The 24,727-nt window shown below is 51.5% G+C and overlaps 1 protein-coding gene across 14 annotated transcripts in view; it reads left to right on the forward strand.

The window, feature by feature from the left end:
• Positions 1-24,727, forward strand: part of MSI2 (musashi RNA binding protein 2) — a 400,997-nt gene that overhangs the window by 254,849 nt on the left and 121,421 nt on the right. For all 14 annotated transcript variants that reach the window (XM_070478500.1, XM_070478493.1, XM_070478499.1 and 11 more), the window contains one exon: positions 4,208-4,256. In XM_070478500.1, coding sequence (XP_070334601.1) covers positions 4,208-4,256 — 49 coding nt within the window. The remainder of the gene's footprint in view (positions 1-4,207; positions 4,257-24,727) is intronic.

Consider the following 24,727-nt stretch of genomic DNA (forward strand, 5'->3'; position numbering starts at 1 on the left):
TGGGCCCCCACCTCTGGTATATACAAAGAAATCTGTACGGACCAGTGAGGGCACGCAAAACCAACACCAGTGCTGATCGTGAGCAGGAGGGTGGGGGCCTTTGAAGCCGTGTTCCACCAGGGATAGTGGTGTTTTCTCCCTGAAGTCAGAGAAATGCCTGTGTCTGCCTGCCCGCAAGTTCCCCTGTGTTCTTCCAGCTCTGTGAACGAGGCCTGGCTTGCAGGCTGGACTGGGCACAGCCAAGCAGCTACCTCTGTGTGTGAGAGAGAGAGGGAGAAGGAGAGACAACAAGACAGAGTTACCAGTTTGCTGTCTCTGGGGCTGAATACCAGCTCCCTTGACCGTATCCCTCATGTCCTTGTGTGATGGAGACTCACACAAGCCGCTTCTGTTTGATCCACATAGAACCGTGAGAAACAGCCCCGTATGTGAGGCCGTGTTTCTCATTCTATTCAGTGTTTTATGTTCACATTCCTCCAGTTTCAGCTCTTGCTGTTCTGCCAGATCTCCATCGCATTGATGGCTTCTCTGAATTAATAAGTGTTTTGCAATCACTGAAAAGTTTTCTTCCCCCAAGCACGGGGACTTATTCATATTGATTTTTTTTCCCCCTTTCTCTTTTCTCTCTAGCTACTCCTTAGATGTTCTGTTTTGTAAAGTGTTAATAGAATTTTTCTTGCGCCCCGTCGCTTTATCTGTTCAGGAGGTCTTTGCGAGGCCCATTGTACACCGGTCTGTAGAGGAAAGAGCTCTGTTCTTTACGACAGTGGTTGCCCCCAAAACACATACACAGATCCTCCTCCTCACTCACCAGGGTGAAGCAGCTGTTGGGAGGGCAGCGTCAGAAAATGCTGAAATATAAGAAGGAAAAGAGGGACCCACTTAAACACTGTGAAAAGGGCAGCAGGGATGGGTGGTGATTGAAAATACTTTTTTTAATTCAAAATATTTATTTCCTAAGGAGATCTGAGTTTCAGTACCCAAACATGGCCAACACAGAAGAGAGACTGTTTTTCTTACCATTAGGCATTTTCAGCTCAAAATAAGAACTTGGCAAACCTCTTAGAAAATATGGTGATGGGTGTGAAACAGATGTCAGTTTTACCTGCAGGATACCCGGCAGGCTTCACCCGTCGCCCCAGCCCCAGCCCGCACCCCAGGCGGTGGAATCCTCATCGAGGCCCAGGGTCTGGGTCTGCTATGCCATATATGCAAGTGTGACGCCTCTGTGTACAAACAAACCAGTTGATCTTCTGGCGGTCTCGCTCAAGGGGTGCGCGGGAGGCAGACCGCTGTGGTGTGTGTGGTCTCAGCAGGTATCTGGGGGCTCATCAAGGCTGCCTGGCCGGGGAAGGGTCTGGTGAAGGCACCCCCCATCCAGACTAGCATCGCCTGCTTCCCTCAGCCCGGCGCCTGGGGGAGAGAGGGCAGCTCCCTGCCAGAGGAGCAGTCACCGGCAGGGCCATCTCTCTCCCAGTCGCCGACTGTGGAAATGGGGAGCAGAAGGGGAAGGCCCCGGGAGCCTGTTTGTTCAGGCTCGGTTGCTTAGCAACACAAGGGGGCCCTGCCTCCAGAAGGGATTTTGATGCTAGGCCAGTCCCTGGGAGGTTTGTGTCTGGCCTGCCTACCCCTTCTTCCATTCTTACCTTGACTTTGCTCTTCCCCCTGTTATGTTTGATAGCGTCTAGGAAAATGGATTTGATTTGTGGGGAGGCACCATTTTAAACCTGGTTTTATGGCTTTGCCCAGTGTCTATCCCTCCATTGAAGACTGTCATCTGGGAGGAATGAGAATGAATAGCCGATGATTCTTTCTCTCAGCTGACTTAGCTCAGGTCCCCGAGCTCATTTGTGAGCCTCTGAGCTCCAGTGAACGGTGCTTGGACCTCCCCGCCACACACACACGCCCCCCCACACTGAAACTGCTCCAAGCGTGGAGCCTTCTGGCTAACAGTTCTGTCCACCCACAACCGCATGGTTAGATTGTATTGTTTTTAATTTTCATTTATTTTTGGCTGCACTGGGTCTTCCTTGCTGCGCGTGGGCTTTCTCTAGTTGCGGCGGAAAGTGCAGCGTGCAGGCCTTCTCCTTGGGCTGGCTTCTCTTGTTGCGGAGCACGGGCACCTGGGCTTCAGAGGCTGTGGTGTGAGGGCCTGGCTGCCCTGTGGCATCTTCCCCGGCCAGGCGTCAAACCCGTGTCCCTGGCACTGGCAGGCAGGTTCCCAACCACTGGACCACCAGAGAAGTTCTGCGTTGTATTTTCACTGCCAGCCTTGGGCACAAAATGCTTGGGGCGACCAGGCTGCACACCTGGCCAGACCCGGCACAACCTGCAAGTGGACGGCTGATGGCTTTAGAGCAGCGCCTGCACTCACCATGTGTCTCCTGTGAAGCAAATGAAGGGCTGGATCATAAGTAAAAGGAGTGGACTTCAAAGCCAAATCTGGTTGCGTACGTGTGGTTTCTTTAGGTCTGTGTGGGACGTGTGTGGATCTCTTTGTACCTGTGTCAAGACTTCCTCTTCTGTGAGAACCCCAGCCATGCCAAATCAGAACCACCCCTAAGGACCGCATTTTAACTTCAGTCGCTCAGTCGTGTCCGACTCTGCGACCCCACGGACTGCAGCACGCCAGGCCTCCCTGTCCATCACGACCTCCCAGAGCTTGCTCAAACTCATGTCCATTGAGTCGATGATGCCATCCAACCATCTCATCCTCTGTCATCATCTTCTCCTTCCGCCCTCAGTCTTCCCCAGCATCAGGGTCCTTTCTAAGGAGTCAGCTCTCATTGGAACTGTGTTAACTAACCATCAGGTGACCATTTTCACTTAGTTACCTCTTTACATCCTGTCTTCAAATGCAGTCACTTTCTCAGAATCTGGGCATTAGGATTTCAATATATGAATTTGGCAGGGGTGGGGGATGGAGACAGTTTAGCCCAGAACAATCAAAATGTTGAAGTTTCATTGTTTATAACTGGAAACATCCAGAAGGATGATTAAGCTATAGCATCTCTCTCCAGGAAATACGTGACAGTCAAGCTAGTATTCATAACACCTCACACCCATTAGGATGGCTACTGTTTTCTGGTTTTTTTTTAAAGGCAGAAAATAGCAAGTTTTAGCAAGGATGTAGAGAAAAAAAACCTTTGTGCACTTTTGTTTGGAATGTAAAGTTGTACAGCCACTGTGTACAGCAGTTCTTCATACTGAATGATCCAGCAGTTTCACTTCTGGGTATGTATCCAAAAGAAGTGAATGCAGTTACTCAGGATATTTGTACACCCATCTTCATAGCAGCATTATTCACAATAGCTAAAATCCAAGTGTTCATCGATGGGCAAATGGATAAGCAAATGTGATCTATACTTAAATGGAAGATGGATGAACCTTGAGGACATTATGCTAAGTGAAATAAGCCAGTCACAAAAAAAGACATACCCTGTGTAATTCTACTTATGTGAAATACTCAGAGGGGCCCCAGTCTTGGAGACAGAAAGTGGGCAAGTGGCTTCCATAGGCTGAGGGGACGAAGGGGGTCCCCCTTAAAGGGGGTAGAGTTTCAGTTTTACAAGAGGAAAAACGTTCTGGAGATGAATGGTGGTGATGCTCCTGCAACTTTATGAATTTATTTGATACCACTGAACTGTACACTTAAAGAAAGTTGCAGTGGCAATTTTAATGTTATGAGTATATTACCACACAAAAATCTGGGGGAATAAAAGAGAGTATTCGTGATGTAGTTATCTGGGAAATGTTTGCAGTGTTGTAATATTATCTAAATAAAAAAGAACAAGGGGAAAATTCCATGTGTGATATGATTTTAAACTGTGTTAAAATAGGCATGTGTGCATTCGTGCTTGGTCATGTCTGACTCTTAGCGACCCCAGGAACCTTCCTGACCCAGGGACTGAACTCACATCTCCTGCATTGGTAGGCAGATTTTTTTTTTTACCACTGAGCCACCAGGGAAGCCATAGGCATAGATTTTTACAAAAATTAGAGGGAAGAACACCAGATGCTAAATGTGGCTGTGCTAGGTTGGAAAGACAGAAAGACAGTGATTTATTTTCTCTTTTAATATTTGTGTTTTCAAGCCGTTTTAATGAGCAACATGATTTGGAAGCCGCTCCCCTCCCCTGAACATATAACGTGTCCCATATTTTGTTAAAGTTCCTGAAGCAGACTCTGTTTTGTGTTTGCTCTGCAGGTGGAGGATGCAATGCTGATGTTTGATAAGACGACCAACAGGCACAGAGGTAAGAAGACCCATGAGAGGAAGCAGCCCCTCCGGCCCCTCTCTTCTTACCCCCAGCCCCACAGACAAAAGTCGCAGCGACTGTTCCAAAATCAGGCGGTTGGAGGTGATGTCGGTTGGAGGTCTTTGTTAATGGAGGGCCGTGACAGTGCCTAGAGTTGATACCGGACCCTTAAAACCCCATTTCCTGTGGGCTTGGGAACTGTCGTTTAATGATGCAGTCACACCCAACATGTTGTTGGTCCTTGCTGACCCACGGCTCTAAGCGAACCAAGTGGAAGTTATTCACAGCAATTAGTCAATTGAGTTCTCAGTTTGTATTGAAGGAGCTGGTTTAGAAGCACATTGTCGATCTAAAGAGCAGCCAAAAAAAAAGAAAACAAGAACAAAGAAGCCTGGTCCTAGGTTTATTCAGTGAGTACATTGTACATATGTCCTAGGCTTATGCAGTGAGTACAGACCTAGAAACGCCCTTTTGCGCCTCTCCAATGTTTGGAAGACGTTTGCACTTCCCCGTATTGTCTTCTGCGCTTAGTGTCTTGTTCGTGTTTTAGAAAATGGGTTTCACCTTGGGGTCTAAGAACCCTTGAAATGACATGCAAAATATTTTATGTTATCCTGGGAGAGGTTTCTTAGCTTTGAGTGGGTTCTCAAAGGGGTGTCTGATCTCTGCCACCTCACTCCCCCCACCACAAAACGGACACACCGAGATGATTGCTGTAAATAGGAAATTGGATGACTCGAGAAAGTCCTTCCCAGAGGAAGCGTTACAGTTCAGCGTTCAGTCCTCCCGTTCTCCAGAAGCTCTTGGTTTCTGGGGTGCGTGTTCACCGGGCATTCATGGGCAGAGTGTCTGAAAGAGGGTGGCAGGAAAGCCGTGTTCTCCAGAGAAGGAGCCAGCAAGCCGTGTTTCCTTGCCACTTGGATTGCATTTGGATGTTTCCTGTGTTGTTTACATTCTTGCTGTCACCTGTGATTAGTAGCAGTTACCCAGCGTTGACTGCACGTCTCTCCTGCTCTGAGCAGGCAGGCTGAGTGAAAGGGAGGAAGGAGCAGGGTAGGGAGGAGGAGGGGCCGTCCTGAGTGCACCCTGGAATCCAGTCTCTCGTCCATCCAGCTACAGCATCCTCGAAAGGGAAATGGAAAACTGGGCGGGAACTGGGGCATCAGTGGGGTACATGCTGGGAAGGGACGGGGAGCGACTGGAGGGTGAGGACAGAAGGCAGGGAGAGAGGCGACGCGCTTGCAGATGTGAGCAAGTCGACAATTGCCCTCGTCTTCTCCAGCGCTCTGGAATGAATGCCGCGGAGCGAGAGGAAGGTGGTGCGGGCAGTGGGCGGTCCTCGGTCACCTTGGATCAGCACGTGCACTGCCTTGGGCCTTGGGCTTTTCCCGGCACTGCTTCCATGCGCATCGTCTAACGTGGTCTTCACAGCAGACCCTGGGGGTTGTTGTGACTTTGGGAAAATCCCTTAAGTTCTTCATGCCTCGGTTTACTCATCTGTAAGATGCAGGTCACGTTAGTCCCTCCTGACAGGATGGTTTGCTGCGTTCGGTGCTGGCAGAGAGGGCACTCACACCCAGGACGGCTGATTTCAGGTTCTGTTCTTTGTTGTCTGCACGTGGGGACGGCGTTTGTGGGGAAGAGTATTTCCATCCTTTGATTTTTCAGGGTGGGCACAGCTCCTCTGAGTGAGGCTCTGGCGTTCAGTGTTAGAATTCATAATCCTGGGAGACTCCGGAGCAGCTTCTAGGTAGTACTGTGGTCCTTCTCTTCTGAATATCATTGCACAAAAGTGTTTTTGATCTCCTGCTCTGTGTCAGGCCCTGTGTGGGAGAAGATGATGGATCATCTCATTGAACCCTCTCAGCTGAGCAGGGAAAGAGGTTCACCATCTGAGGGACCCGAGAGAGGGGGGATGACTGTGAGTCTCTGGCCACTCAGCTGATAGCAGGAGGAGCTGGATTCACAGCCAGGGCATCAGGCCCCCAGACAGCCTGCGGAGGAGGCCCCAGGGAAAGCCTCCCCTCTTTCTGACCTGGGGCCGCCTGCTGTTGGGGAAGCTTCCTCTCCTCCTCCAGGGGCGCCGGGTGCAGGGACGGGGTGGTGGCCCCTCTGTGACCGGGTCAGGGAAGGGTTTCTGGTTGTGAGCTGAAGGGTGCTCGTTCTGTGGCCCAGTGCTCAGGGTGGCTTCGGGAGCATTGTTGCTGACGCCACTGGTGGTGAGGGCAGGAAGGCGGGTGAGCAGAGCCCCTGGCGAGGGCACAGCCCACCCCACAGCCTCCTGTCCTTTCTCTGGTCGGTGCCAGACCCCTTACGTGGTTTGTGGAGTCAGAACAGGGTGTCAAAAACCACTAAGAATCTCAAGATGGCAGCTCAACTCAACCAGGAGTTGAGCCCTGCTGAGCTCGGGGTGTGTGGGGTGGCACAGGAAGCCGGCCTGCACAGATGCAGCCTGGGGCTGGCCTGCTGCTGGCTGGGCAGGGAAGAGAAGGCGAGAGGGGCCTGGAGGTTTCATCAGGGGGGCCCTGACACCTGCTGCTGGCTGCCCCTGTGCAGACATCCGCCCCCACTGTTCTTCCCGTGTGAGCGGGGGCTTCGGCTGTCCATGCTTTCCAGCCCCTCCAGCTGAGAAAGAGCTTCCCTCTGGACTGGGGGCCAAAGCTGGGGTAATAACTTCACTGGTTCAGAGCGTTAGGGAAGGAAAGAATGTTCTCAAAAATATAAGAACGTATCACAGCAGAAGCTCTAGTCACATACATGTGGAGCAGGCGGGCCCCATGGCCCTAGCCTGATGGAATGCGCGTTTGGAATCGGGTGATAAGCGCAAGAAAATAAAATCCTCCTGCAGCCACCTTGCCCCAACCTTCCCTTCACCTCTTCAGCTTCCTGCTTTCCATTATCTTATCACGAGGAAAGTGCTGCCCCAGCAGAAGTTGAGGACACCTCTCTGGCTGGCGCTGCTGCCAGCTCGCCGCTGAAAGAGGCGCAGACCATTAACCCCTCTGTGGTGTCAGGGCACTTGTTCAGTGCTGCCCGTCAGCCTCTGACCCAGCTCTTCTGGGCGGCCTGAGCGGTGACGTGTCCTCCGCCCCGGGCGTTTTGAAAACCACCTGTGTGCCCTTGAACTGTGACCACTGCCGTGCAGGAAAAGCTTCAGGGCACTGGCCTGGGGCCTGGCCTTCTGGGAGTCAGGCTGCGCTTGCCATTAGGAGCCAGGGGTTGGGCAGAGCTTCCCCTCCTGGCCCCACGGTGGCCGTCACCTACCCTCTCGCCCGCAGGCCCCGTAGGCACACGGGCGGCCCTCAGTGCAGCGCGGCAGTCTGCTCCTCCTGTTCACAGAGGCGCCAGCCTGTGTCCCTTCCCCTTGTACATCCGCCCTTGGACCGCAGTGGTGCCCTGGGAAAGGGTCCAGGGAACAGCAAACAGTGAGCCCTCTGGGGAGATGCGTCCTCCATGCTGGAAGCAGGAAGGTCACGCAGCATCTGATTCGCACGGAAGCGTGGAGTCTTCCCCTCTTCATCCTTTATGGGACCGCCTTCCAGCCCCTGTGGGCCCCGTGGGTTTAGCCAGGGGCGCTTCTCCTAACCTCTCCAAACCCTCCGGCTCCGCCTCTGGAAAATATAGGAACTGGGACTGATGAGCCCCGGGGCCTGAAGTGTGCTTCTGGCTTTTAGCTTTTAACTGGAAGCGTGGCCCAGATTGTCTCCCTTTCTTATTTTAACCGGGGGAGAGGGAGCAGTTGGTGCAGGTTGGGTCCCTGAGACAGGGCAGGGGGTTCATGGAGGCTGCTCTCCACGGGGGCTGGAGGGAGATGGTGACCTGGGGTGCCCTGTGGCCTTTGAAGGGACACTGGTCCTCCTGCTGCCCCAGTCACACCTGTATGTTGCTCAGGCCTGGGAGGCAGCTGACCCCGGAAGCAGGTGTCATCTTGCCTTTGCACTGAGGAAGTTCTGGAGGGGACCAGGAGCTGGAGCGCAGTCCAGCAGCATGCCCAGCAGCGGTGAGGATGGCCTTCATCCCTGAAAGGGGTTCCGGCCTCCCATCAGAGCACACGCCACGGGGTTCTGTGTTAACCAGGTTGTGTTGACACTCCCAGCGGAAGGAGCCACATTCTAAGCACCCCTCAACCAGGCACGTGGCACACACTGTGGAATCTTTATGAACGAAGCTACCCAGAGCCACACACTAGACCATACAGAGCCTAGACATAAGCCCAGCCTGTCCAACCCTGAGCCAGCGCCCTTAACCGCTCTACAGACATGAGGCTAATCGGTGGTTTAAAGCAGAGGAGTCGGCAGTCTTAAGCACCTGCATGCGAGTGTTCAGTTGGGCCCGACTCTTTGTGATCCTATGGACTGTGGACTGTAGCCCGCCAGGCTCTTCTGTGGGATTCTCCAGACAAGAGTACTGGAGTGCCATGCCCTCCTCCGTAATCACTTGAGCACCTCCTTTTTATTAGTCCTTCTCCACATCTATTCTCTTGCTGGACTACAGTGTTTATCCATGTTTCAGATGGATAAACCAAGGTGGGTGGAGTTTCGAAAAGTCACATATCTGGTTCCTACAGCTGGACGGAGAGCTGAGCTACTAAGGAAGCTGGGGCCTTTCTTAGCTTCCATCTCTTCATTTCATGGCCTTCTCTGGGATTCTTTGTGTCCAGAGAGAGAGAGAGAGAGAAAATGGTGGGTTTCCAGTGTCCAGAGTCATTTCACTTGCTTTCTAAATGTTCTTAGAGGTGGGCTGAAAAATATTGGGCTGATCATCTAAGGATTTAATCACTGGGAAAAGTTTGTTGCTTTATCCTTGCAAAACTCAGATAAGATCTTGAATTCAGCATCAGGTATTGATTCCAGCTGGGGCTGGAGGTAAGCAGGGCGGGAGGGAGGAGCAAGGTGCCATCCAGTCTAACTTGCTCTTCAGTGGGAGGCTGGTTGAGAGCCGGGGGCAGGAGGGAAGGTGACACGACTCAGCGCTTGCTCTCCCATCTCCCCACGTCAGCCCTTTCTGAGACCGTGAACTGGGGATTCTGGGTGCTGAAGTGCGTCTCTCAGTCGCCTCCTGGGAGGGTAGGGAGACCCCCCTCATTCCAGGGGAGCCTCAGCTCTGCCCCTTGCTTCTGACCTCAGCCTGCATGCCAGGTTCCTCCAAGTCTGGCTCATCAGGGGAGAGCTAGGTGCCTGGAGGCCCAGTGGGAAGTGAGCTGGGTGTCTTTGAAGCTTGTCTAAGGATGGTCTGGGGAGGGTCAGCAGGAGGGGGGCGGTTTCCGGCCGAGTGCAGAAGGGGACACTGCCTGGGGACAGGCCCTCCGCACTCCCCGTGGCTTCCATCACCCAGCAGGCCTGTTGGCCTCGGAACATTGCCAGAGGCAGAGGAACAGGATACACTGAGAAAAATAAAGATCCGTGTGATGGATGGCTCCTCTCCCGACTGTTAGCAGTGGCTTATTAAGTGTGATGCTAATGGCCCTGGAGAGGAACAGGCTCTGAGCCAGTCCCCTGCCCCGACCTCAGCCCTCAGTCCTCAGCCCGTGGCGGTTCTCTGAAGCTCAGGGAGCACCATCCCCTGCAGGCTTCCTGCACGAAGGGAGTCCTCCTCCAGGAGAGCTGTGCCCCTTGGGGGACCCCAGACCAGAAAGGGGCCGTGGTGGGCCCTGCGGTCAGGGGAGTGGCTTTCTGCAGGCTCGGGCGTGAGGCTGAGCTGGGCTTCTTGAGAAGCCCAGAGAGCATCTCTGTCTCCAAAAGCAGCTGGCTGAGGTTTAAAGTTTCTGTAATCTGTGTGATCAGTTTATTTATTAAAATGGTGCCTGTATAGCTGGAGCTGTGATAGAAGACAGTGCTTTTCTAAGGAGAATAACCAACCCTTAATGTCTTGACTACCTGCCAGACACTCCCTTTTAAAACTGACCTCTGAAGTTCAGACTCTTTTGTGTACACTGAAAATGATTAAAAATCACACTGTAATTGTTTGCTCATTGATACCTGTTTCCCAAGGGGGAGGGGGTGGGTAAAAAGAGTTTCACAGCAGCGTAAATTAAATTAAAAATAAAAAGGTATTGCTTCATTTGTAGGTGTGGCCTGTCACAGATAATGTGTGTGTGTCTTTCCTGGGGAGATTCTAACATCCTGACTTCATTTACCCGGGAGAGAGGGCTGGGATGCTACAACTTATAATGTGACTCTGTAGGCTGGAGGGGCTTCCCCGGTGGCTCAGAGGGTCAAGAATCTGCCTGTAACGAGGTCCCTTCTACTTGTAGGATGGAGGAGGAAGAAGTGTGCTTGACCAGGGGCATAAGTCCTTCTAGTGGAAAGGGCTGTGGATGGGGTAGCAAGCGTAAGGAGGGTTTAGGAGTCACAGCAGGTGGGGACGCCTGAGCCGCTCTGACCCAAGGCCATGCTGCACCATACCGGTGCCCAAGCTCGGCGTCTCAAGCAGGGTTTGCTTCGGGGGCTGCCCCGCTAGGGGCTTCCCCGGTTGGTTCAGCGGTAAAGGATCCACCTGCAATGCAAGAGACGCAAGTTTGATCCCTGGGTCTGGAAGATCCCCTGGAGGAGGGCAGCCCGCTGCAGTATTCTTGCCTGGAGAATGTCATGGACAGAGGAGCCTGGTGGGCTGCAGTCCAGGGGGTCACAAAGAATCAGACACAACTGAAGCAGCTTCACACACACACACCCCCCACAGACACATACATACAGACTCGACTGAAGCAGCTTAACACACACACACACCCTCCCCGTTAGAGTCCTGCCCTTTGTGTTCCCCTACCTCACACACGCACACGCACACACACACACTCCCATCTAGAGTCGTGCCCTTTGCGTGCCCCCACCTCAGAGACCTGCTTTCTCGTCCCCGTGCTGGTCTCTGAAGCTGAGAGGTACCCATCACTCTCTAGCGCGGATCGAGATGCATCACAGGGTTCATTGGCGACCTGTGAGCCAGCAGCTGGTCATTACTGGTGCTGATCTGCAGCTGAGTTGGAAGCCAGTGGACAGGAAAGCGCTGGCCTGTCCCAGGCCACTGATGCCGAGGGTACTGGTGGGCAGAGCTTCCGGCCTCGCTGTAGCGCGTTGTAGTCGCCCTCTGTTTGGTGGGCTTTCTCATGCAAGTAGAGAGTTGGGTCAGGGTGGCTGATAGACCTCTTCCCTGCCCAGAGTGGACTGGTGTCAGTGTGGGCCACCTGTCGAGGTGAGGTTTTGGTAGCCGTGGCGTCTATGGGAGAATGTTAGAGTGGGGTGGAAACTCAATACGGTTGACTCTGTCTCCCCACTTGGGTAGAGGAGACTTGGGGGATGCTGGCAGTGAGGTGTATTTGCTGCCAGTGGGCTCTTGGAGAGTTTCTCCTGGGAAACAGTGATGGGCTGACTTGAAGTTGGGTGCACTTCAGTTAGCACGAGGAAGAATGGTCAGGCCCCGCAGCAGGGTAAGCTCTGCACTGGAGTCCGTGGTCCCAGCGAGCTTGTTCTAAAGGCAGGCCCCGCAGCGGGGTAAGCTCTGCACTGGACTCCGTGGTCCCAGCGAGCTTGTTCTAAAGGCAGGCCCCGCAGCGGGGTAAGCTCTGCACTGGATTCCGTGGTCCCAGTGAGCTTGTTCTAAAGGCAGGCCCCGCAGCGGGGTAAGCTCTGCACTGGATTCCGTGGTCCCAGTGAGCTTGTTCTAAAGGCAGGCCCCGCAGCGGGGTAAGCTCTGCACTGGAGTCTGTGGTCCCAGCGAGCTTGTTCTAAAGGCAGGCCCCGCAGCGGGGTAAGCTCTGCACTGGAGTCTGTGGTCCCAGCGAGCTTGTTCTAAAGGCAGGCCCCGCAGCGGGGTAAGCTCTGCACTGGATTCCGTGGTCCCAGTGAGCTTGTTCTAAAGGCAGGCTGCCTACAGGGGCGCCCAGCAGAGGATGCATCCCACCTCTTCAGTCTCAAGGGGCTCTGCCCAGAGGCTGTGGGGCCTGGCCCCCACCCCCCAGGACCCCACCACGGTCCCCTCGAGGCCTGACTTGTCGCCAGACCCCTCTCAGGACCTCCTGCAGAGGAAGGGCCACTCAAGGGTGAGGGAGGGGAGCAGGGTACAGAGCTGCGGCCCCTCCCCAGCCAGCTCTCAGAGACCGGCCCCTGGAGCTGTCTGCACATTTTATTTTCTTGTTAAATAAACACCATTAGCCTTCCCGAGAAACCGGTGCAAACACGACCTCGCAAATAACCAATTAGAAGGGCAGGGTTGAAGGGGACTGTGAATTTGCAAACATGGAGAGGAGGCCATTAAAGATGCCTGTGTCTCCCCCAGCCCTGGCAGCATCGATCTGAGACCTTAATTTTATTTCTGACAAGAAAGCAAGGAGCATGCTTTATTTAATTTTTTATTTTTTTCCCCGGAGCTAACTGCATTCCGGAAGCGCCCATTCCGGCACTGTCTCTTGAGATATTCATCAACACAGGAGTTCAGTTCCTGTCCCCGCACTTCCCCAGTGGTCAGGGACCCACACGGAGCCCCCAGTGCTTTGGCAACAGGGAGGCGGGGACTGTGCCCCCTGGGTGCCCCGAGGTGTCTCCGCTGGAGGATGAATCTGAAACTCCTTCCTTCCAGGGTGGTGAGCTAGGAGATCATCCCGCCTCCCTCCTGGCTGTGGCTCACAGAAGCAGAAAGGAGTGGGCCCAGGGTCAGTCACTTCGCTGACCGAGAAACGGTTTTTTTTGCAGCAAGACAACGAGGCTTTTGTTGGGCCCTGTTCCCAGAGAGGCCCTGCTCCGACTGTCGCGTGGTTTCAGATCTCTGAGGAGAGAGGCGCCCTCAGCTCAGCCACTTGGTTAAAAGCATCCCCTTTCTTAGCATCCCGGCACTGCTAGGGGCTGACCCGGGGAGACTAGAGCCGGGTGGCTGCCTCCTGCCGGGGCTGGAGAAGGCCCTGCATTTGTGCAGCTCAGGACTCGAGCTTGTGTTTGGGTCCTGGATTTGGAGGACCTTCCCTGGCCCGCTTGTGTCTGTCTCAGGACACACGGGAGAGAGCCTGGATCTAGCGCTGCCTGTGCTCAGCTCCTGGAGGAGGGTACGGCAGCCCGCTCCAGCGCTCTTGCCTGGAGAACCCCATGCAGAGGAGCCTGGCGCGCTGCAGTCCATGGGGTCACAGAGAGTCAGACGCCACGGAAACGCTTTAGCACGCACATCCTTGGCTTCAGTCCCAGCTTCCCATGGGCGCGGCCCTGAGGGCTCTGAGCCCCATTTCTCTCTTGTGGAGGCAACACCCCTGCTCTGTGAGAGTTAACGAGCCCCTTGTGAAGTGCCCAGCGAGAGTGGTCAGCGCCCAGTAGCTTGGCCCTTTCCTTCCAGCCTTAAAGAGCAGCCGGTTTAACTTCTTTAGACAAATTACACTCTTTGAATTTTTAAGACCTGGTCTTTTTTCAAAAAAAGTTTTCCCCTCCCCTTCCCACATGAAACATGTGTTTGCCAGTGCATGGAATATTTTTGAAAAGATAGTCACAAAACTGATAATAGTGAGAATGGCCTCGTGGCTAAGAGCTCTTCTCTGGAGTCAGACAGCTGGTATTTGAGTCTGAGGTTTGTGACTTCATAGCTGTGTGACCTTCGGCAAGTTACCAACCCTCTCTGTGACTCAGATTCATCATTTCTGTAAAACAGGAATGATGGCATTGGGTTAGCCCGAGGCTTATATCAGTTCATAAGTATAAAGGATTTGGAATAATCTCTAGCTATAGAAAGCACCTGAATATGTTTTAGGCATAAATACACAGACTCTTAGATGCAGACATACATAAATTAAAAAAACAAAAACAGCATTTGCTTCTGGGCAAGAGCATTCAGTGGCCAGAGGTCCAGGGATTCAGGAAAACTTTTCACTTCATACTCATTTACCCTTTGAATTTTTGTACCCTGTGCGTTTATTACTAGTCAAACAAATACTTTCTCATCATCATCTTTTACTGATACAGTTCACCCCAGTTTGAGTTGTAAATGTCGTGGTAGGACAGCAGGAGAGAATTTTCAGAAGAAAGAGGTTCATCCCATCTCAGTACTCTGAGAGGAACATTGTCACTTCTGCCTTGTTCCTGGCGCTGATGTCAACAGGTTTGAACTTGGTTGTCCTTCTGGGGTTGGTAGAACTTGTGGCGTCTTAGGCTGAATGAGTGGTGGGTCCTGCCTCATCTGAGTTTCCTGTCCTGCTGGGAAGAGGGGGTCTAGGAGCTCCAGACAAGACTTGATTATATGCAGCCGACAAGCCTCTGCCTGAGTCACCTCTGTCTTTTTCTTTCCATAAACAGAGAGTCGGATAGATAGATGAGGACTCTTCGTAGTTTCTGCTCTTCCCAGACAACGTGCTATTAATAGGATAGTCAGGCCACCCCTGGTCTGAAAAGAAGCCCCGGATGCTTGAGTTTATCCCAGACCAGAGGGGAGGAGGTCAGAACAGGGAGGCCGTCATTCCGGGAAGGGTCTTTTCAATTAAAGAAAAAAAAAAAAGTTAAAAGCATCTTGCTAACCCAAGTTATGTGGGGACCTCACACAGCGTGGCAGATACAGAATCTTCTGTGTCTCTGTTGCTTGAAGCTTAAGAGTCAAAGCAGGTGCCCAGCTCATGAAACTTGTGAGGTGTCTGGGCCGTGTGGCCGAGCGGGGGAGAGCCTAGGTTTCCAATTTCAGGGCCCCTGCTCACCAGCTGTGTGACCTTTCCAAACTCCTCTCCACTTCAGTTTTCTTACCTGTTAAATGGGGAGTGGTATTAACTTGTGGACTAGTGAGGTTTGAGAAAGTTTATGTGGAGCATTTGATGTTCGTATTGTCTGTAAGTATTAGCTTTATTGCTATCATAGTAACTACTGCTGTGTTACTACCAATAAAAATACTGTTACTGCGACTTCTTGAGGAGTGAAGGATAAAGTAGCTGATTGGTGAAAATACTGACCTTCTAGAGAGCTGTTGGAAGATGCTGTTAGGTTTTCCTTCATATTATGGGTTGAATCATATCCCCCCCAAAGGTTTGTGGCAGTCCCAGCCTCTAGACCTTATTTGGAAATAGTGTGTGTGCGCTCAGTCGTGTCCAATTCTTTGTGACCTCATGGACTGTAGCCTGCCAGGCTCCTCTGTCCATGGGATTCTCCAGGCAAGAATACTGGAGTGGGTTGCCATGTCCTCCTCCAGGGAATCTTCCAGACCCAGGGATCGAACCTGGGTCTCCTGCATTGCAGGCGAATTCTTTACCATTTGAGCCCCCAGGGAAGCCTTTGCAGATGTAAGATGAAGTCACATTGGAGTAAGTGGGTAGGTGTCCTTCTAAGAAGAGGGAGAACATGGAAGGGAGAAATGTGGTCACATGACCACGGAGGCAGAGATGGGCGTGTGGAGCTGTGAGCCCAGGATCACTGGAGCCAAGAGGAAGGCATGGGGCAGATTTTCTTCTGGAAACTTCTAGAGGTCATGGTCCTGCCAACCCCTGGATTGCAGACTTGCAGCTTCCAGAGCTGTGAGAGAATACACTGCTGTTGTTTTCAGCCCCCCGCTGGCGGTACTTTGTCCGGCAGCCCTGGGACAGGCACACGCAGGGCAAAGCGTTGCTTCCTGTTGGGCGCACCCCCTGCTCACCCGTGGCCTGTAGTCGGAGCGGGCGGTCACAGCCGTGTCTCCCTGCAGCTTCCTGTCCCCATCACAGTTGCTGCCTCCCCAGAATTATGTGCAAGAGAAATCAAAGACCTTCTGTTATTCTTAACTGAGAGCACAGCCCCCACATCCTGCATAGCATGGCTTGCCCAAGTCTAATTTAGCCAGAGACCATGACATTGACCTTACAGTGTTAGAGATAACTTTCTGGTTAGAGAGAGAGACACTCGAAGAACTCTGAGGTTTAATGTTGAACTGGTAGCCTTCAGAGCTCAGTCATTTCTTTATAAGCCAGGGATTTACTGATAGCACCTAGAAGTTGTTGAAATCACCAACTCTAAGAATGCACGCCATACCCAGTAGACTGGTATTTCCAGCTGGTTCATTCAACTTGGTTATTTAGGGAAATAAAAATAAGGCCGAGAGAGAGAGAAAGAGAAGGAAATCAATAGAGCTCACATGTACAACACAAAGCCTGCTGTCTTTACATAGCTGCCCCAACGTCCACCCTGGAAAAGAAAAAAAAAATGAGGAGGAGGAAAATAGCGAGACAACACTGAACTTCAAGGCCTGCCAGACAGACTTCTTGATTTCTTTATTTCGTCCCAGAAACCCTTCCAGCCAGGAAGGGTCGCCAAATTCAATCTAGAGTGAATTTCTGAGCTAAATTAATGCAGTTAAGGGTCAAAGTGGTAACACCTACAAGGTCTCCGGGCAGAGGACGCCAGTGGCATAGCAGTAATTAATAGTTTCAGCCCCCATGTGGGTGTGCGTCTCTTAATCCTTGGGTTTAGTTGGCAAACCCAACAGTCTGTAAAAAAATAACTGCCATGGTTTCACTGTGATCAAAGTTGTGTGCCTTTGAGTGCTCCCTACAAATTTGAGATTTCTTCCTCAACTTGCCACCCCAACTTGATAGCAGGAGATAATTGAAAGCGCCTCTTTTCTGAGTGTTCCCAGCACCCCAGGCGGAGCCAGCGCCTCTGCGCCAAATCCGCAAAGCTCTCCGTGCCGACATCCGATTTATTATCTCGGAGGCTGGGCTGGTTCATGGATGATTCATGACTCCGCTTCCCACTGCTGCTGGAGGTGACATCATCCGTCCTGGGCCCAGAATAGATCCAGAGGCAACAGTGGCCCCTGCTTTGTGCCTCTCAGTAGCCCCAGGCTCCCTCCTGAATCACTCTCGGCAGCCGCGTGTTCGCTGGGTAGAGTGGTCGTGGGTAGACCCAGAGCCCGTTGAAAGTATCGCCTTAGTCAGAGGCTATAAAGGCGTTTCGGTGCTGTTGGAGCTGCACCGTCAAACCGAGGAAGGAGCTTGTCCAAAGTTCACCTCTCCCCCCTTCTGTTCTTTTAGTTGGCACTTAGATGTCACCGAGGGCCAAGGAGCTCCGAGACTCTGGTGGTCAGCGTCGGTTTCCTCGCTTGCGGGCAGGACTGGAGGGGAAGGTCCAGGTGACGCGCATCATCCCGCAGCCCAGCCTTGGCAGCCTGTAGGGATGAATGATGGCTGTCTTGTCCTAGGTCTGGACTGCCTCAGCAGTTTTCAGCCCTGGGTGCACGTTAGGATCGCCCAGGGAGTTTTTAAAACATCCCGATGTCTAGGGCTAACTCTGGATCAGTTAAGGGAGACTCGGGCTTAGAGCTGGGGCTGAGTTCTCACGTTCCCCCTAGCTGAAACTGAAGCGCATGGGTGCCGGGAAACCCCTGGCTCACGTGATCTCCCAGGACCCTTCCAGCTTTGAAGCTTTTAAAAAGGCAGTGCTGTGGACCAGACCTTTGATCCCCCTGAGCCTGAGACGCCTGGCTGCCTGGACAGTCGGGTAGCATGTGGCCTCGTGTGTAGACCTGCCATGGGTGGCGGCGGCCTCCAGTGGTTGGTGCGGGGCGTGGGGCTGTGAATGACCACACAACGTTGTTCTGGCTGTGAATCTAGATATCGCCCATCACTGATAGGATGATGCCTGCAGTGCGGACGCTCGGCTGGCGAGTCTCTCATTCCTCCCTTTTCCCGTCTGCAGCTTCACCCCAGACACGCTCCCTGCAACCTTGTGACCTGGGCGCTTCCTTGGCAGGGCCACCCACACAGGCTGTTCCTCGAGTTGCCAGGAACAGTGTCTCACAGTCGACCAGCTCCTCAGCTTTTAGGCCTGGGCTTAAATGCCCTTTCCCCAGGGAAATCTCAGATGAGGCCAGCTCCGGCAGTGTCTGGGTCCCTCATCCTTCTGTTTGGGCGCCTCTCCGCTCTCAACCACTGTGCGATCTGCTTGCTCATTCGGTCCCTCTGTGTATTTTCCCCCTCCTAGTCCCCGCGCTCGGCAGACAGCCCTGACATGTGAGAGGGCGGCTGGCCGACAGGCAGGCCCTCCTCGTATCCACACTGGTCTTGGTCTCGCTTAGCTGAAGACAGAGCGAGCAGTCTCCACTGCTTCACCGCGTGCTCCCCCCCACCCACGAGATGCTCCAGTAAAACAGGGGTGCAGAGCCCCTATCAGGAGGTTGGTGTAGGAGCGACAGGTGTTTTCTGGGGAGGGCTTTGGGGAATTGAAGAGATGGTTCTGAACACTTTTCAATTTTCCCAGCACCTTAGGAAAGAACAATTACCTGGTGAACTGATGGGAGTTCTTTCTTTCTTAAGAGGGGAAAGAAAAAAATGTCCTTGGTATTGTTGTAGTCGCCCTTTACAGCTGAGCTGGAAAAAAGACTGAAAATACTGGTTCAGTTTTTTAAAAAAAAAAGATCAGTCCTGCACTGCTAACCCTGATGCCTGGTGTAGGCTGGTGGGCTGGTGGGAAGGTTCTCTCTGACCTGAGGTCTGTAGTAGCAGGATTTTAAATGCTCATGCGAAAAGTGTGTACTTACAGATGGATTCCTAAATTCCCTCCCCACTTCCAAAATCACTAGGCTTGGCATCTGAAGTCTTCTTTTAATTAAGTTGATTCATTTGCCCTGGAAAGATTTCCTGATTCAGCTAGTATATTTATGTATAAACTACTCTGGAAACACCTGGCAATTTTTCTGAGTGACAATAAGGAGATGTAGTCTGAAAATTACGGTTTAATTTGCTCCCTCCCCCTTGATGTCTTACCTTAAAAAAAAAAAATGGGTAAGATTTACAAAAGCGGCTTTGTATTTTGCCCATAGTACTAATCCTGTTTTCCAACAGAAATATGTATCAACAATACCTAATAATTTCCCTTTATGTATTTTTAGAGCTCTAGCTTCTAATGGACAATTGAATCATTCCCTGGCAGATGGGAAATCATCTAATTGCATGTTTTTATTTATTGTGAATGTTCGGTTAGGCTCCAGAAGAGATTGGTAAGCGTATTAAAAAAAGTCAAGAGTAAACAGTGTATTAATGACTGTTTTCTGGGATTACCACCCTTGGGTTGCCTCATATCAGTGCACATTTGAATTGGATGTGGCTCAGACGGTAAAGAATCTGCTTATAGTGCAGGAGACCTGGGTTCAATCCCTGAGTCAGGACATTCCTCTGGAGAAGGAAATGGCAACCCAGTCCAGCATTCTTGCCTGGAGAATCCCATGGACAGAGGAGCCTGGTGGGCTACAGTCCACGGGGTCACAGAGAGTCAGACACGACTGAGCGACTGATGCTTCCATTTGGTTGCTTTTAAAAAAAACAGACTGGAATCAAAGGTGTTATAAAGGATCAAAATAGGAAAGTAGATACCTGTCTCTGTTTTTTATTTTAGGTTTGTGGTTCCTTTGTCATGAGACCATAATTAAAATCCCCTGGTAAAATAAAGGCTCGTGTCCCGGCCTTATATTAAGTTTTCCTGGGTAATGTAAGCAGCCACCACAAAGTGGTTTGAATCCTAAGTGGCACCTCGAGGGTCCGTTTAAAAATAAATAATAAGGCTCTTTTGCAAGCTGTGGGGCTTGAGGCACTGCAGGTAGCCTAGCAGATCTCGCTGCTGCGAGGACGGCAGCAGCTGGGGTGGGGAGAGGGGGAGCAGCTGCGGTTGGGTTATTAGTCATTCCATGAAGAAATTGATTTGATAAATAATAAAGCAGTGATATTAGCAACACATGCTTGCAGGTCAGATGACTCTGATGAAAGCCCCCAGTTAAGTGTGTGTAATGGTTTGACAATATATATGCCTTCTAAAAACATGCTGTTTTAAAATGGAAATTGGACTGTTCATGCAATTCTTAGCAAATATGCCAAGATCATTACCAGAGGGAGCGTGGAAATCTGAAGGATGATCTTTCTATTTAATTTGGCCTCTGCCCTCCCCCTTTCAGACGATGCTTAAACTCACTTTGTTTCCCTGTCCTTGCCTTTTCGTTTTGTTAACTGTTTTGATTTGTAAAATGCTATGCCTCACAGAACACTCCTTTATGATGATTTACTGTGCTGTTCTTATCTTTCACCTTAAATCCTTGATAAGAGCATTTTAAAAATGAAATTGCTACCTGACACTATTATAAAATCTTGGCTGGCAGCCAGGAGAGAAACAAGAATGGGGGGAGCGGGGAGGGTGCAGGGGGAGAAAAAAGGAGATGAAGTTTAGAGAAAGGAAAGATTTTTAAAGGAACCGTGTAGTGTAGTGTAGTGCTTTTTTCCTTGAATTCTGTATTTTTTTTTTAACTGGAGCATTAATACAGCCTTGCCGATGCCACTCACCACTGTACATGGACCATGGGTGGGAGGTGGGTGAAGCCAAGTGAGGGGTTTGCTGGCCAAGGGCAATCTGTGGTGAAGATGAGACTCGTGTGTATCTTTGGCTGTGGGTTGAAACTGGATGGGTGGATGGATGGGTGGCGTTTAAGCACCTCCACCTTTGTATCCTGGAACACGTGGTCTGCCTAACTCCTGACATCCCCTCCCCTGTCCCCTGTTCTTGCTACTCTGCTTAAGACGTGTCAAAGCAGATCTCCTCTATTTGCAAAGCTGTGATGGCTGACTTGCCTAAGCTAAGATTGTACACTGTGATGAAAATGTTTTTGTGTCTGTTTGGCTGCGTTGTGGAGGTCTGGAGATCTCTGGTCTCTATCTAGTCACAAAAGGCATTGGTGATGGGGAGTTTTTTGAGGGGCATTTGTAAATATAGCTGTCTGAACTAGCAGGCTGTTTAAATTCTAATATAGTGATTTAATGGACTCTTGTCTTTAATTCCTGTAACATGGAGAAGACAGCGATTCTCGTCCCATCATGGTCCTGTTAACCCTCTTTGGTGCTTTGAGGACAGTGATGGTGAATGGAGAACTTACATTAGAATAGCAGGTTTCCCAAGTGCCTGGCTGAGAAGAGGGAAGGTAATGATGACGATCTTCTGTAGGAATCATGGTGTCCACCGGCTTATGCAACATGGGCGTTACTCTGTCTTCCGGGAGTGCTGTGTGTCCAGACCTGCCAGGAACTGTCCTCGATTACTGGGGTGGGGAGGAGGCGGCGGCAGGGACACGAATCAGCCCTTCGGGGCTCCAGCAGCCCAGGTACAGCCGCGGGACGCTGAGGTCACAGCAGGTGGGAGGCCCTTGTGTGTCGCAGGTGATACTGGAGCCATTATGCCCAATTGATCACAAGCCGCATGAAAATATAATCTGCCACCAAAACGACTGCTTTTGGAAACTGTCTTGTCTCTTTTGAGTCAAGACTGGAGACACGCAGACAAGGTTGGGTGGTGACGAATAAAGAAACATTACTTTCTGAACACAATCTTCTGTTACCAGTCACTTTTCAACAGACATTCAATCAAAATGCTAATAGCGGCGGCAACCAGGGAATGCAGTTATTGTAATACTAATTGATTGGTTGGAGGGTGGGTTTTGATAAGTGCAGCTGAAGATTTTGGAAATATGATTCTCTTTAATTACAGCGACACTAATAAAAATGAACAAATGATTTTATGATGATTTCCTGGGTAATGGCTTGAAGATTTTGAGTTTCAAGTGCGATACGGTGGGAGTGTATCAGAAAAACACAGCCCTGGGTGGGTGGCCTTGCCTTTATCAAAACCAGGCCTAGAGAGAGAGTCAAAGCCGGAGCCCCGCCCTCGGAGGCTGTGTGGAACCCGCAGGGGCAAGAGTGATGCTTACGAGGGATGGTGAGCTGACCGGCAGATTCCAGCTCCAGGTATTGGCGTTTCTGGGACTGGGGGTTGTGTCGATCCGGTCGCGTGTTCCCTTTGGGTTTCCCCAGATGGGCCAGGGCAGAGTAACCCCGCTGCACCTGCAGGGGCACACCCTGCGCAGACCCTCTTGGGTGTCATGATCTCATCCCGCGGCCGCTCCACGCCGGGCCCCTTCTGTGTCCCAGGAGCTTGTTCTAGTTCTGGCCATACTGCAGGGTCAAGGCGGGCCAAACCCTGGCCCTCCTGAGCTCCTCCTCCTTGGGGAGAAGGGACCTCCATCGTGTGATCTCAGGGGCTGTCAGTGCTCCAAAGAAGATAAACAGGATTCTGTTGGCGAAGGGCCTGGAGCATATTTCGGTAGGTGGGAGGCAGAGAACCCTAAGAAAGGCATTCAAGGAGACGACAGCCAGCGCAGAGACCCTGACACTGGAACAGGTGTGCCTATTGGAAGGACAGGTGAAAGGCCAGTGGCTGAGAGGGAAGGGAGGGAGGGAGAGCGGGGTAAGCCTGGAGCAGAGAGGGTCTATGAGCTGGGCACGGCCTCCAGGAGCCCTCAGAGGGAAGGCAGATGGGCAGAGGTGTGTGATCTGCGTTCTCTGAAGACCTGCTGGCTCCTCTGAGTTGAGGGAGAGAGACAGGACTGCACGTCCAGAAGCAGGAAGGGCAGCTGGAGTTCACTGCAGGAGCGCGGTGCCCGCCGATGGCATCTAGGGCTAGGGCTGAAGTGGGGGTGCGGAGGTTTGGAGAGGGCCAGTGGGATTCGGGATATGTTTTGGGAGACAAGACAGAAGATGTGGGTTGTTTTTTTAACACTTATTTATTTTGGCTGTGTCCCGTCTTAATCACAGCACCCGGACCCTCCATCTCAGCGTGCCTGATCTTTTACTGCAGCATGCTGGCTTCTCTCTGGTTGTGGGGCGCAGGCTCGGGACTTGCGGCACACAGGCTTACTTTTTCCACAGCATGTGGGATCTTAATTCCCCAACCAAGGATGGAACCCATGTCCTCTACATTGGAAGGTGGATTCTTACCCACTGGACCACCAGGGAAGTCCCAAGATGTTCTGATAGGTTGGGTGTGAGTTGCTGTCCAGGGGAGAGACGTTAGGTCTATTTCTAGGTTCCTGGGTTGAACAGTTGAGGGCATGGTGGTGCCCTTCAATAACACGGGGTCTTCTTGGGTGAAAGGAACTCGTGTCCGGAAGAAAATCAATGGTTCTGTTTGAAATTCCCATTGGAATCATTTGGTGATTTGACTTGATGGATATACCAAAAGTGCACCAAAGAACAAGGCTCTGGAGAGTTAAAATAATCCGCCTAATTATTTTTGCGTAAACCCCTCTAAGGAAGGGATCAGTTCAGGGGAACCCTGAGTTGATGTTGTCAGGACAGGAGAAGATGGAGTGAGTGACCCCTCGACACTCCAGCTTTCTCAGCATTAAAGGATCGCCTGTGCGCCTCTGTTGGTCACCCAGGAAGTCCCAGGAAAGATGCTGCATTTAAGCATCATTGCATCCACTGCAGTGGGGACTAGAGACCCTGTGGATGCTCTTTGGTACCCCAGTATTATTCTTCAGAGTACGTGTCAGGGGTCTGAGTTCACTGTGACTGTCATCGGAAGACAGACTCGGGGCGCTGGCCACCCCCTGCTTCCAGCCCCACGGATCTCTTAGATGTCAGACATAGCCCTTACAGTGGGGCTCCCTGGGGTGGGTGGGTGTCATTCTGACAAATTAATTGGTTTAAAAAAACCCAGAAATCAGATCTGCTTCATTGGGGTGGGGAGTGGGGCCTAATTGGGGCGGAGAGACAGGGCTAGCCTTCCTTTCAATTTGTCAAGCTTTCTTTGAAAAGATCTGCCAAAGAAGAAAGGGTAATTAATAGGCTTGAAGTCATTTCCGATGTGTCAGGATTTCTGCCTTGCTTCCTAGTGATGATGTTCGCCGGCTCCAGGCCTCTGGGGAGCCTTCCGTCTTATTAACTTGTCTGGGAGAAGCAGGGAGTGGGGACAGCTCGGGCCAGTGGGTGACAAGAAATAAAGATTTGTGGTGTGGTGAGCTGTAAACAGTAGGGCCAGATCAGCTTGGCGTGGGGGTGGGGAGGGAGAGTAATGGCCCTTGAACGTGACTTCCGCACCTTCAAGTGGAGGAGTCCTTGAAGTAACTCAGCACATTTTGTGCCTGTGTTTTCGCCTCACCTCTCTTCTCGTTGTTCCCGTAAAAAAAAAAAAAAATCACTTCCCACCAAAATGGTCTTTACAGTACACAGTCATGACTCCCTGCAGCCCTGGAGACTGCCTGCCCAGGCGGAGACCCCAGGCCTTCGACTTTTCTGGAGACAGTTATTAAAAAGCTTATGTTAAGTGCCTGGTTGTGCATGATGCCATGTAAGACTTGGCCCATTGGGTGGGTCTGGCCTGTGTTCTGGGGATATAAGTTCCCCTCCCTTTTTGCAGGGAATGAGAAGTTGCACAATGTCCAGCCTAGACTTCTATCCAGAGTTGACTGTGTAGAGGAGGAGTCCTGCTTTCCCTTCATTTCTGAGCGTCTTCACCACCTTTCCTGTTGTGATAGTTCTTTGTCCTCTTTTCTACCTCATCTTCACCCCATCTCAGTTATGAAACCATTCACCTTTAAGTAAGGGCTCAATGAATATTATTTTTTAATTGGATAAACGGATGAATGATGCCCATAGTCATTACTTGGCACTCCTGAGGCTGCTTCGTGTATTCCCAAATTTATCAATTTCCACCTTGTCAGTCCATTTATCCCACGGG

This window comes from Odocoileus virginianus, chromosome 17 (assembly GCF_023699985.2).
Source record: "Odocoileus virginianus isolate 20LAN1187 ecotype Illinois chromosome 17, Ovbor_1.2, whole genome shotgun sequence".
Classification (NCBI taxonomy): Eukaryota; Metazoa; Chordata; class Mammalia; order Artiodactyla; family Cervidae; genus Odocoileus; species Odocoileus virginianus.